The following is a 13,370-nucleotide window of genomic DNA, read 5'->3' as shown; positions in this document are numbered from 1 at the left end:
GACGTCTCTGTGAGCATCTGTCTCACTGTGTAAGTGTAGCACAGTGTCTGTGTGTGCATGGCTGGGCAAGAGAGACAGCACAACTGAAAGCCAGCACTCAGACGAGGACCCGGTGCATCGTCTGTCTCATCTCAGCCAGTTTACTTACAAACTCTTTAAGTTTGAATTTTAAAGCCGACAATGTGCACAGGGCAGTGATATTTAAAATGAAGGTAAACTATTCCAGTCTCTGCAGCCCCAATTGTGTATCTCACACACACACACACACAGTCCTGAATTCATTACTGAAGTCTCATCCAGACGTTCAATGTGCTGTGTAATTAAATTGAGACGTGGGGTAAAAATTCCCACCTAGATTGAGTGAGATGAAATAGAAATCGGCTCTCCTCTAACTGACTTTATAGAAATAATTGCATAAGCTGCATTTATAACTGTTATTAAATAACAGCAGCACACGAGAACTGAAGTGTAATCCCAGCACATTTCGCTTCGCTTGCACTGATTCTTTAGAGATGACGACCGTGGTGGGTAATTAAGGGCAAACAATATACAAGTGGCGTGAAAAATGGAGGCTGCATTACCTTTCCAAAGCTTCCTTTCCCGATGGCCCGCAGTATCTGGAAGTGGTCAAAGTTTACTGTGGAGAAAATGAGAAGCAGTTAGTGAGAACGTGTCAGTTTGAGCTGAGCTATAAAACAGGGAACATGACATGTACAGCACTGTGCAAAAGTCTTGAGCCATCCCTCATTTGCTTCCAGGGATCCGGACTTCCCTGTAATCTTTAAAGTGGTATTAAGGAATAGCTCTCCAGGCTTTTTAAAGTGTTTCTGATTTTTAATCCAGGGCTTGTATTTGACCACTTTTTGTCTGTTAAGACCCTTCACACTAATCTCTGAAACATTCAAACATAAACAGACACCTAAGTCATGGAAAGGACCAGAAAACTTAACAAAGAACCAATTTTAAATTGTATGTGTACACATTTACTTGCAGCCTATTGCAAAAAAACAAAAGCCCACATCATTTGTTCTCACTTCTTTAGTTGAAGAATGCAGTTAATAACACCGTTAACACAGACTGACCTGGCAAAACACGAAAAAATAAGGGGGTGGTTCAAGACTTTTGCTCGGTACTGTATGAGAAATGGAAATGTGCACTTCACAATGTATCGCTGCACTTCGGCAGTACTGTGAAGATTAAATGTTTTTTCCTTCCCGATGCATGTGAAAGGTTAAGACTTACATCTCCAAATGTACTGGAACTGATTTGAACCAGAGGACTCAGCCACACTGTTACTATGTACTGCATAAACACGTTTACCGATGAAGCTAAATCAGACGCTGTCCTGACTGTGTGGCTAAATTTTGTGCTGAAAGCATCAAATCAATTGAATATGATTAACTTGCTATGAGAGGTTTTTACTCCAAGTGTGACTTTTTCTGGCTTCATACACCTTTCAGGGTCAAATTCAAGCACTTTGTGAGCACGTTTAATGTCCATTTTCAACATTTTCCAGCACATTACCATAAAAAGGATGCATATTTCACTTCGCATCACCTGAATAAGACCACGTGAGAGGCCAAATTAATAAGTCTTCTCATCAGATATTGATGCTTCTTTCTTATGTGACACAAAAAACAGGAGGAGACAGATCTTTGCTTGTGTTGTTTTTTAAGTTCATTCATTCAAAACTAACTGTAAGACGCTTAACTACATTGCAGTCTGTGTTATTGTTGTAGACCTAATTATCACCTTTAAAGTGTTTGTGCTAATAACATCATGTAGAGTAAGACAGGCATAGAGAACAGCACTGACTGGGAGAGGCTTTGAACAGATGACATACTCAGATCAATTCAACACTTTAGACTTTAAAAATGCACAAGCGTCTTTCAAAAACCCATTTATTTAATCTGTCATCATTGATATTATTATGTACAGTTATAATGTACTGTTCATCTCCCTTAAATAAACAGGCAGCCTTAAAGTGTGAAATAGTCACTTGTCTACTGTCTCAGTGGCTGATAGTGCCCCACAGGCCTCAATGTCAGCTTGAAGCCATCATGTTTCAATTGTTTAATGAGAAACAGATTTTGAATGAAAGCGAGGAAACTTCGGTAGCACAAAAAAGTGCCTATTCTTTGTTCCCATACGGTTCAGTCATATTACCGTCATTTCCCCCTAAGCTGTTCCCAAAGACACCAGGTTAATACTTGAAAAGGCTGCAGCGATACACAAAAATATCATCAATATTCTGTTTACTTGGTGACAACGTCGCTTTTAGCCTTCAATCAGAAAGCCTGACGTTGGCTAGTTAAGCATCGGGCTAACGTTTAACGCTTTCACTTGAGGGAAGTAACTCGTATTACTGCTACTGCTGTGTAATCTTGGTTCAATTCACAGCATATTCTACAAGTTACCCTGCAATAACTAACTGTTAGAATAGCGCCACCGTATTGTATCGCACTGAGTGCACTTCAATCCTTTATCCCGCGAGTTTGCTAGCTAGCAAAATAATAATACCAATTTGAAACAAATAACATGTGTAACGTACACACTCGAGAAAATTATTTACTAGTACTTACGCAAACTCCCCCGTTGTGAAAACGTACAAATCCTTCTTGTATTTTTCGTTTTCCAGCAAACACTCATTAAAACGGCCTCCAGGCACATTAGCGCACTCACCCCCGACTGATCAGGGAGGGGGTGAGGGGTCACACACTGAAACAGACTAACGTGCAGAGGTACAGCCCAGGCAGAGAAATGTTGCTTTTAGACTTTGCGACTCGTTTTATTTCTCTATCTGATAAGAAAACTATTCAATCAGATAGTTATTTGTGGTGAATGAAATACGGTTACAGTTTCAAGAAGTTTTAAGCACCAAATCCGAAATCCAAGCACTGCAATATTAAAATCCAATTCAATTTCTTGTTTGCTCCGAAATCTACGACATGACTATATACAGAAAAGCTTGACATGGTATGCAAAAAAAAACCCGAAGACAATACAAATACAAATACATGAACAAAAAAGGTTTTAACTGTCAGTTATGTCATTTTAAAATTTTCCAAAACTAACATTTTCTTTGATTGACTGATATTAAATTGATTAGGGTCAAGTTTAGTGTGAACAATATTACACAAACAAGCACGTGTGCGCATGCGCACATATTAGAATCCCTTCGATCGCTTCTCATATGTGCGCATGCGCACATATTAGAATCGCTTCGATCGCTTGTGACGCGGTAACTTTGCTTTGATCCTTTCTGACGTCATAACTTTGCTTTGATCCCAAAACCCATAAATAGGAGCGCTCACCTGTTACTTTATGCTTAACGGACGTTGACCTGCAGCAACTGAAACCCTTTCGAGAAGTTTTGAGAGCAATTTACGAGAAAAACCAAAACAAGTTCAGTTTTGTTTCTCACCAATCCACAGCGCAAACAGACACATTACACCATGTCAGCCAACCCATCCTTCGGCTCAGATGAGCTTGGAATATCTAAAGGGACCATTTTGGGAGATCACCACATGGTGGAGGCTTTCCTTGGAGAAGGAAGCTTTGGTGTTGTAACGAAATGTCGCGATACAAAAAACAACAAAACGGTTGCTATTAAAGTCAACAAGAGCGACCCTGAAATTCTGCTCCAGGCAAAACTGGAAATTTTCATCCTGGAGCAGCTACGACGCTTGGATCCAGACAGGTGCAACATTGTCGAATGGAACGGCTATTTCCTCGATGGAGAGCGCATTTGCTTGAATTTCGAACTCCTCGACCAAAGCCTGTCAGACTACATAGGGGACCGGAATAACCAAGGTCTCCCAATGAGAGAAATCAGGCCAATTTTGCATCAGCTCGCAAATGCTCTATTCCACCTGGGTTCTGTGGGAATAGTACATGCTGACCTCAAACCTGTCAACATCATGGTTGTGAACCGCAGTGAGTCTCAAGTCAGAGTCAAACTTATAGACTTTGGCATCGCATGTAACACCTCTGCAGTGATTCCTGGTGACTGTGTGGGGACAATTGGTTATTGTGCACCTGAGATTATGCTTGGCACTCCATATGATGAAGCAATTGACATGTGGTCTCTGGGGCTGGTAGCTGTGGAGCTTGCTACAGGGGTGCCTCTCTATCCTGGGGAAGACGATTATGACGTTTTGAAATTCATAATTGAAACTCAGGGTCAGCTACCAGATCATCTTCTAGAGTCTGGCTTGTACACTGACAGCTATTTCATCGAGGATAACCACAACGAACAGCGCTGGACATTTAAGACCCCAGAACAATTTCAATACGAGACAGATTATCGATCCAAGGAAACTCGATCGATAAAACTTAAGTGTCTCAATGACCTCGAACAACTGCTGAAGGTTAGGCGAGGACTGGAAAATGGCCAAACATTATTTGTAAGGCTAATCAAAGAAATGTTGGCCTTGGATGCAAATCAGCGCATAACACCCTCGGAGGTTCTGAAGCATCCCTTTTTCGACCCTGGCCTCTCAAGGAGAACCCCCTGCACGGACATGAATAGTACAGGGGGACAACTCCTTGTGCTCTCTCAGCAGCCTTCAAGCTGGAAAAGTCATGGATCGCAAAAATTCAGCTGCAGTTTCCAAAACTCAGTTGAATTTCCTCAAAAAAGAGACATCAACACCTCAGCCAACCCATCTGCCTCTGAAGATGATCTTCAAATAACGAAAGGGACCATTTTAGGAGATCACCACGTGGTAGAGGCCTTCCTTGGAGAAGGAGGCTTTGGTTTGGTAACCAGATGTCGCGATACAAAAAACAACAAAACGGTTGCTATTAAAGTCAACAAGAGCGACCCTGAAATTCTGCTCCAGGCAAAACTGGAAATTTTCATCCTGGAGCAGCTACGACGCTTGGATCCAGACAGGTGCAACATTGTCGAATGGAACGGCTATTTCCTCGATGGAGAGCGCATTTGCTTGAATTTCGAACTCCTCGACCAAAGCCTGTCAGACTACATTGGGGACCGGAATAACCAAGGTCTCCCAATGAGAGAACTCGGGCCAATTTTGCATCAGCTCGCAAATGCTCTGTTCCACCTGGGTTCTGTGGGAATAGTGCATGCTGACCTCAAACCTGGAAACATCATGGTTGTGAACCGCAGTGAGTCTCCCGTCAAAGTCAAACTCATAGACTTTGGCCTCGCATGTCCTGCTTCTGCAGTGATTCCTGGTGACCGTGTGGGGACAATTGGTTATTGTGCACCTGAGGTTATGCTTGGCATTCCATACGACAAAGCAATCGACATGTGGTCTCTGGGGCTGGTAGCTGTGGAGCTTGCTACAGGGGTGCCTCTCTATCCTGGGGAAGACGATTATGACGTTTTGAAATTCATAATTGAAACCCAGGGTCAGCTACCAGATCATCTTCTAGAGTCTGGCTTGTACACTGACAGCTATTTCATCGAGGATAACCACAACGAACAGCGCTGGACATTTAAGACCCAAGAACAATTTCAATACGAGACAGATTATCGATCCAAGGAAACTCGATATATAAAACTTAAGCGTCTCGATGACCTCGAACAACTGCTGAAGGTTAGGCGAGGACCGGAAAATGGCCAAACATTATTTGTAAGGCTAATCAAAGAAATGTTGGCCTTGGATGCAAATCAGCGCATAACACCCTCGGAGGTTCTGAAGCATCCATTTTTCGACCCTGGCCTCTCAAGGAGAACCCCCTGCACTGACATGAATAGTACAGGGGGACAAAACCTTGTGCTCTCTCAGCAGCAATCATCGTTTGGGTGGCCAGAATTCTAGGGGAGCTAGAAATTCTTGTGGAAAAAAAGCCCAAAACAATAACATCAACAAAAACAACCAGTGAATATGGTCTTAAACTTGGGCACAATTTGGCTTGAAATCCATCAACTAATCTCTCAATATTCAAAGCGGAACAGCAGACAACTTACCATCACATCAGTCCTTCAATCAGACCTACAACAAACGTCTTCCTTCTCTCACCCCAACCGGTCGCAGCAGATGGCCGCCCCGACCTGAGCCTGGTTCTGCCGGAGGTTTCTTCCTGTAAAAAGGGAGTTTTTCCTTCCCACTGTCGCCAAAGTGCTTGCTCATAGGGGGTCATATGATTGTTGGGTTCTCTGTATGTACTATTGTAGGGTCTACCTTACAATAATACATACAGCCTTGAAGTGAGTGGTGATGTGATTTGCTGCTGAATGAATTGGGAACTAATTGGAAATCTGGATATTAATTAAATAAACCTGCTTTGAGCATCAATTAATTGTTGTTTGAAATTCTTTATAAATATATAAATATAGTGCCACTCTTCTACTGTTTAAATTGCAACTGTTTAAAACTGACTAATTTATTCATACACTTGAGCATAAACACACGCACAGTAAATGGCCTGTATTTGTACAGCGCTTTACTTAGTCCCCAAGGACCCCAAAGAGCTTTACACTACATTCAGTCATTCACACATTCACACACTGGTGATGGCAGCTACATTGTAGCCACAGCTGCCCTGGGGCGCACTGACAGAGGCGAGGCTGCCGGACACTGGCGCCACCGGGCCCTCTGACCACCACCAGTAGGCAACGGGTGAAGTGTCTTGCCCCGGGACACAACGACCGAGACTGTCGGAGGCGGGGCTCAATCTGGCAACCTTCCAATTACAGGATGAACTGCGAACTCTTGAGCCACGATTGCCCTATATACACATATACTTTACAGTACTAGTCAGTGCTTACATACTAGTTCTTTTCCCTACTTTTTCATGCTTACTGGTACAAATGCCTGTTACTAGAGTTAAATGCTATCAATGTATTCTCACAGTTATGGAACTGTACAAATGCATACAAAATAACGCTCACGTAAACATAACTGTGCACTAGTTTGCCCTTATTGCTGCAGTTTGTTTCAAGTTGTTCTCTCACACACACACACACACACACACTATGTAACGTTTCAGCAAGAAAATACCGCCCCTCCCCCCCACAGTGACACCACCACCACTAGTCTGCACAGCTGACATGAGGCAGCATGGATCCATCCTTTCATGCTATTTATGCCAAATTCTGACCCGACCATCTGCATGTCAGAGCAGAAATCAAGACTCATCAGACCAGGCAACATTTATCCAATCTTCTCATGTCAAATTTTGAGAACTGTAGCTTCAATTTCCTGTTCTTAGCTGACCAAAACGCTCTTCTGCATTCTTTGGTTGCAACAAATGGTTGTATGAGCTACGGTTGCCTTCCTATCAGACATTTTTCTCTGACCATTGACATCAATAAGGCAGTTTTTCCAAGAGAACTGCCTTTCACTGGATATTTTCTCATTTTTGTCACCGAAAAGGGTGTCTGTGTTACTTCTTGTCTTATATATATTGTCTCTGTTTTCCTCTGTCCTTTGTCAGTGTCTGTTCACCTACCCCTGTGTCTCCATATTCCCAGTGTTCAAGGTTTCCGAGTGTTTTCCCAGTTTAGGTTTTCATGGTTGGTTCTGTTTGCTACTCAGCCAGAATAAACAGCTCGCTCTTTTTAAAAGTAGGCTCCAGAATGGATGATGGCATGTTCGCATGTCTTTATGCAACACTGAGTGTGCTGAACTAAAGGTAGGCCTAGTTTCATTTTCATGGTCATTATTATCATGACAATGATTACGCCTTATTCTGATTATTTCTCCCTTTTGGAGATGTAACATTTACATGAGGGGTGTAGGAACATTTCCCCCTAAATATATTTAGATAAATTTTTGTTGAAGTCACTGTTTTTGTCGTATTGATGATGCAGCTAGAATAAGTGCTTTTAAATAAAAGAATAACCATTCAAAGTGCTCAGTGGTGAAACTGTAACTCTTTCAGAGTTTGACAGCTGGAGAAGTGATGCCGTATTTAAAGAAACATGAGATGAGTGCAGCATATTATCTGAACAGAGATCATTCAATGAGCAAGAATAAACACTGAAAGAGAAACACTTCACTGTTGATTATCATATGAAGTCTAATAAAAGCTGTTAATCTGTTAATATCCTGCTAATCTGCATACAGCAAATACAGAACATGCGACTTTAAAGCATCCAGCAAAGTGATAACTGTCCTCTGCCCACTAAGTAGTGACTCTACAAAAGATTATTTTCAATATCATCTTTATATTATATTTAGTTATTCTCCAGCGCAACAATGTAAGGAGCTCTGTGATTGGTTAGGAAAGGACAGACTGGCCACCTCGATTTTTCTTCACTGCACATTGATCCATAGCTTTGCTCTGTAAAGGCTAACAAAGTGCTTTTGCTTTACAAAGACATTCAGCGTCGGTATTCACTCTTTTAAAATGCCACTGAACACTGGAGTGAAATGGAGCCCTGATCCTCAGAGTTTTATTGTTGCTAACATTTCTTATAGATAGCACAGATAGTGCCCCACTGCAGTAATCACTCATGTCTAGATATTCCTGTTAAAAAGGAGTTTTTCCTCCCCACTGTAACATGGCAAACATAGCAAACGGATAATCCAGCTGAAGCTTCAGACAGCCGTCAGACAGTGAAACACTGCCATCTGCTGGACGCGAATAACAAAGACGCTGCTTTGACGGGTGAGGGAGTTTCAACAAGTCTGCAACGACTCAAGCATCAAACTACAGAACTATTCTAGCGGACATGGTGCTCTAATGACTGCTTCATTAACGCAGGTCAGAAAGGATCAAACATATCAATAAATCATAAAACACAAAACGTCTCTTATTGCCCAGGGCTCAGGAAGTGAGTGTGTTCCTTATAGCCCAACACGTTCTCACTCCCAACTCGTCAAACGTGTGACGCATGGTCAGGCTCCCTCTGCTTCACTTATGGACCATATGGACCACCAGGTAAGACCATTTAAACGGACAGCATTTATAGAATGACTATTAAAAGTCAGCGAGTGTCAGTAATGTTAATGTGGTGATGTTAGTAATACACCGAGTGCTAATATAACAGCTTTAAGATGCATTTGTAGATGTTATTACGTGTTTTACCGTCTTTATGGTGCTAGCTTAAAGTTACGGTGTAAACGTTAGCTTATATTGGAGGAAAGCTGTTACTGTTTAAACGATGTTAGCACAGAAATATTAGCTTCTGTCATGACTGATGAAGTTACTAGTTAATAAAGTTTCCAGTAAAGTGTTTAATCGCAGCCACAGACTGACAGCAAATATCTCGATTAGCTTCAGTGCATCTGTAATAAATATGTGCAAGTTTCAGTGCTTCGTTTAAACTGTATGATACTTATACTGACCCAGGGTCAGTGTAAAATACAATCCTAGCTGTGTGAACAAAGCCTGGCTGCTTTAATCCTGCATGACAAACCTCAGGATGCAGGTTATTATTACTCTTTCCTGCTGGCACACCTGTCACACCTGAGAGTCAGCTAGAAACTCACAGTGACGTGGACATCATGCAAAGACTGCCAGACTCTGTAATACTGCAAATGATCAGTGACTCAGGTTATCACTAAACTTTAAACGGCACCTCTGTGTCTCTGTGTGCTGAACATCTAGGATTGAGTCAGGCTGCATTGACTGCGGGACTTTAATGTGTTAAAAGCAGGTTGAAGACGGCTCAGAAACATTTGAAGATTAAAATTTAGCATTATGGCTGCTGGTGGTTTGTAAAGCCTCTACTCAGCTGTATTTTTGTTACTAATTTATGTTTGTTGTTGTTTAACACAGATTTCAGAAGAGCAAATATGCTTAATAGTTTAACTAGATTTCATTTGTCAGTGTGGGACTGCTGAGTCACCTGAAGAACTCATTTCATTCATTCTCCACATGATGTTCATTTACAGAAATGTTTCACAGGAACTGATTTCTCCCAAAGGGTGAACTAGTGTGTTTCCATAGATTACCTCTGTATGAATGTACTTCTTAAATGAAGGCAAGTGTTTGTCCTTTTTTGTTCCTCAGGTACAGTACGTGATATCAAGGGCAGGCGGTCATCACTGGGGGTAGACAAGAAGCAGACGTACTTCCAAGAGGGAGCTGCAGTGAGGTCAGAGGTCAGAATCTGAAACAGCTCAGGTTTATATTTTAGAGGTTATAAAAAATCAAAATGTATTATTTAAAGAAACCTTTAAATAATAGTCATAATTATGATTATTATAAGAAATATCAAACATTTAAGTGGATTTTCTGTTACACATATCGTGTTAGCCCTGCAATAAACTGGCAGCCTGTCTTTGTCCTGTATCAGCTGGGATAGGCTTCATCCTCCTGCAACCCTGAATTGGATACATTGTATTCCAATTATGTAATCTGATCATTTACAAACTCAAGGTATCTAATCAAAATGTAAGTGATGCCGCCCTTGACAGACAGGGAGATTTTATTCCTCAAAGACCATCATCCAGTCGAAGTACTAGTTGCCACGTGGTCAGTGTTCTCACAACCATTGATTTTATCTCACAACTTGTTTTCACCAAAGAATTTCAGTAAGTAAATATTCTTCAATCTCTTTTTCCCCCCAGTGTCTGCAGATCAGCATCAGTGTCCACGTGAAGAACCTAGTTATGTTGCCAGTGTCAACCCAACAAAAGGTACTTTACCTTCTTGTATATATTGTGATTCCTTTACTTTTATATTTGTTGTTATAGTTGAGTTAGGCAGGGCTTTTGTGCAGTCCTAAGAAACATACTGCCTAGAGTGTTTTTCACTTTGTGGAAGAGTTTCTTTATTTTTTTTCTGTTAGTGTGTGGAACTGAGGTGCTTCGTCAGGAGCTCCTTCAGTTGTTGGAGGATGGAGAAGAGGACGCAGCCATGACTTGTGAGACGTTGTCTGAGTCAGCTGCTACTCACTGGGCGATCAGAAACATGGTGTCCTTGCTAAAGTGGAAAGAGGCCAGGCCTTGTCTTATAGACAATATGTTAGCTACTCTGGATCCACAGTCACACCGTGTGTGTCAGTGTGGCAAACAAGTAGTTGTGAGGTGTCTGGACTGCCTGCATCTTCCATTCCTTTGTGCTGACTGTGATATTGCAGTTCACACACGCTTTGTCCTGCACAGCAGAGAGGCAGTAACAGGAGGGTTTTTGCAGCCTTCATCAGAGTTTCACAATCCAATAGGTACGGTTTTTAAGTCTTATGCATTTATTGCTATGTACTATGAGTGTGTGCTGATATTGTATATTTATTGTGTATCATTTAATTTCCAATTCTTTTTATATATATTGTGTGTTTTTAATGTTAGTTCGGCTGTTGCCTGTGCAAAGACCAGACTGTGTGTGACTGCCCAGCAGGTAACGTTGAGGTTTCACCCGGTGCAATTGTGGCTCTTGTAACCATAAATGGTAAGTTGCTCTTTTGTCACACAGTACATACACAATAGATGTGTTTGCAGGTTTTATTGCAAATTGTACATTGCTACATTGTTTTGAATTACCCTCGGCCCGCAGTATATGTGGGCACCTGTCAAAGGTCATTTGGATTTACCAGACCGCTTTGAAAACAACATGGGAAAAAATGAATGTCTTTGTTGAGCCATGACTGGATTTCTCCTTATCCTTCCTAAAGGCCGTTATAACCTTGCACTGCCAGTGGTGAGCTGCACCAGCTGTGGCCTAATGTGGTCCCCCTCAGTTAAGGACTTCCAGGGTGGTGGATATTGGCCTGGCACCTTAAATTTCTGCACCCTGTTTTCAATGGATGTCTTTCAGTCTTTCTATGACATTAAGAAGCTGCAGCAGGGATGTCACTTAAGGCCTTTGTCAAAGTGCTGGATGAACGAACAGCCCATTTTGGAAGGGTGAGTTTCTAAATTTGTCAAGTTTAAGGAAATTGTGCAAATCAATGTTTATGATGACTGTCCGTGAATATTCTGTTGTTTGTCCTCTACTTAAAAGACTGGCCGAATATCAGCTGATGCCTTCAGCAAAAGTTTCTTGGAGTGGAGTGCTGTAAAGTGTGAGGTGGACAGGATGTGCAAGGAGCCATGCTTTAGCTGCCCTGCCTGCACTCCAGACATGCTCGCCGTCTCAGTTGATGGAAACTGCAAGCTTTATCGCTTTCAATCAAATGCAAGGTACGTTATGCATTGTGTACATAAATCAAATATGGATTTGTACAAAAATTGTATTTTGATGTTTCTTTTCAAACAACTGTCACCGTGTTCGTTCAGCACTTCAGAGCAGGGGAACTTTGAAGGTGTCTTCATTGAGAAAGATGAGGAAGTTGCTGAGTTTGTGAAATACATCCAGAGACACACAAATGATGTAAGATACACATATATATCAGTGCTGTCAGCGTTAATCTTGTTAAAATGACGTTAACGCCATAACCATATACTCATACGTGTGTGTGTGTGGATACATATTTGGATGGGTGGATATTTATTTTGTTTTTCTCTTGGTGTTGTCGTAATACTATTTACTTGACTTTATCTTAATGTGTACTTCATTTTGAGTAGCTCACACTTGGATGTGCGAGGTATACTGCAGCTTGTAGTCTTGGATACGTTTAAGACATTTTGTTATAAGGTTGAATGAATTCAGCAGTCATGTATTGTGACCTCCTTTCTATAGATCAAATGGGGAGGTGCGTTTCAGGATGGGGCCGGTTCTACAGTTGGAGAAGAGGTGGAGCAAGTAAACAGTTTCCTGTCTAGGGCGGCCATCACAACGAAGTACATGTCTAAAGCAGGTGTGTGTCTGTGTGTGAGATTCCACTCAGTCTCCTGCTCATTCATTCTTATTTGTATACTAACTGAAATGCAGGGCGAACAGACATGCTGAGCCTCCTGGCTTTGGGCTGGAACAAAAGGAAAGTGGAACAACTGGGCCGCACTTTGAGCCAGAGATATCTAAAGGTCATTTTTTCAACACCCATTTTAATGTGTGTGGTAATGGGGGGGAAACACCAGTACTCTAAAAATGTCCATATGAATGACATTTATTAATGTATTCTTAGATCATAAGGATCTTTAGAGAACAAGTGGAGCCTGAATGCGAGCAGAAATGAGCTGGGTGTGGATGACGACACACTGCAGCAATGGGCTGAAGGTGAGTCTCAATATAATGCACTCGTGTATAACAACAGGACCCACCATGGCCTCATTAAAGAACTTAGAGTTAAGATCTTTCTGACAGTGTCAACAAACAATGAAAAATAAGCTTGTAAAAGCAGAATTGATGGCAGAGTTGTTGCGTTTGATCAAATTGGATTGGACCTGGGTTGAAGTGATGTCGTACTAGTTGGTTTTATAAAGCTGAACACCAACATACTTGTTATCTCATGATAATGCAGCACATGAAGGCTCCAGATGTCTTATAATGAATATCATCAAGTCAGTGATTACAGAGTCCACTGTAGTTTGGTGACTGTTACTCATCCTGTGTTCTGATTAATATTC

General features: G+C 41.6%; 1 protein-coding gene and 1 long non-coding RNA gene across 3 annotated transcripts in view; both read left to right on the top strand.

Moving 5' to 3' along the window:
• LOC147336282 (uncharacterized) overlaps positions 1-6,229 on the top strand; it is a 39,933-nt gene extending 33,704 nt beyond the window's left edge. The window contains exon 3 of the mRNA XM_086285323.1: positions 4,574-6,229. Within this exon, the coding sequence (XP_086141449.1) occupies positions 4,574-5,792 (1,219 nt within the window). The 3' untranslated portion in view covers positions 5,793-6,229. The remainder of the gene's footprint in view (positions 1-4,573) is intronic.
• Positions 6,230-8,618: 2,389 nt separating this feature from the next.
• On the top strand, positions 8,619-12,898 carry LOC147336281 (uncharacterized). Of its 2 annotated transcripts, XR_015128266.1 has the most exons (4): positions 8,619-8,859; positions 9,934-11,089; positions 11,214-11,313; positions 11,537-12,898. It is a non-coding gene; the product is annotated as an uncharacterized LOC147336281 (long non-coding RNA). The 2 variants fall into 2 exon arrangements; XR_015128265.1 differs by having other exon boundaries at positions 8,620-8,859; positions 11,214-12,898.
• Positions 12,899-13,370: the final 472 nt, after the last annotated feature.

The sequence above is a fragment of the Aulonocara sp. 'chitande type north' Nkhata Bay genome, linkage group LG3, assembly GCF_057382095.1.
Source record: "Aulonocara sp. 'chitande type north' Nkhata Bay isolate Kocher_YH1m ecotype deep benthic linkage group LG3, A_spYH_male_GT1.1, whole genome shotgun sequence".
Taxonomy (NCBI): Eukaryota; Metazoa; Chordata; class Actinopteri; order Cichliformes; family Cichlidae; genus Aulonocara; species Aulonocara sp. 'chitande type north' Nkhata Bay.
This window is presented reverse-complemented; position numbering and strand designations above follow the sequence as displayed.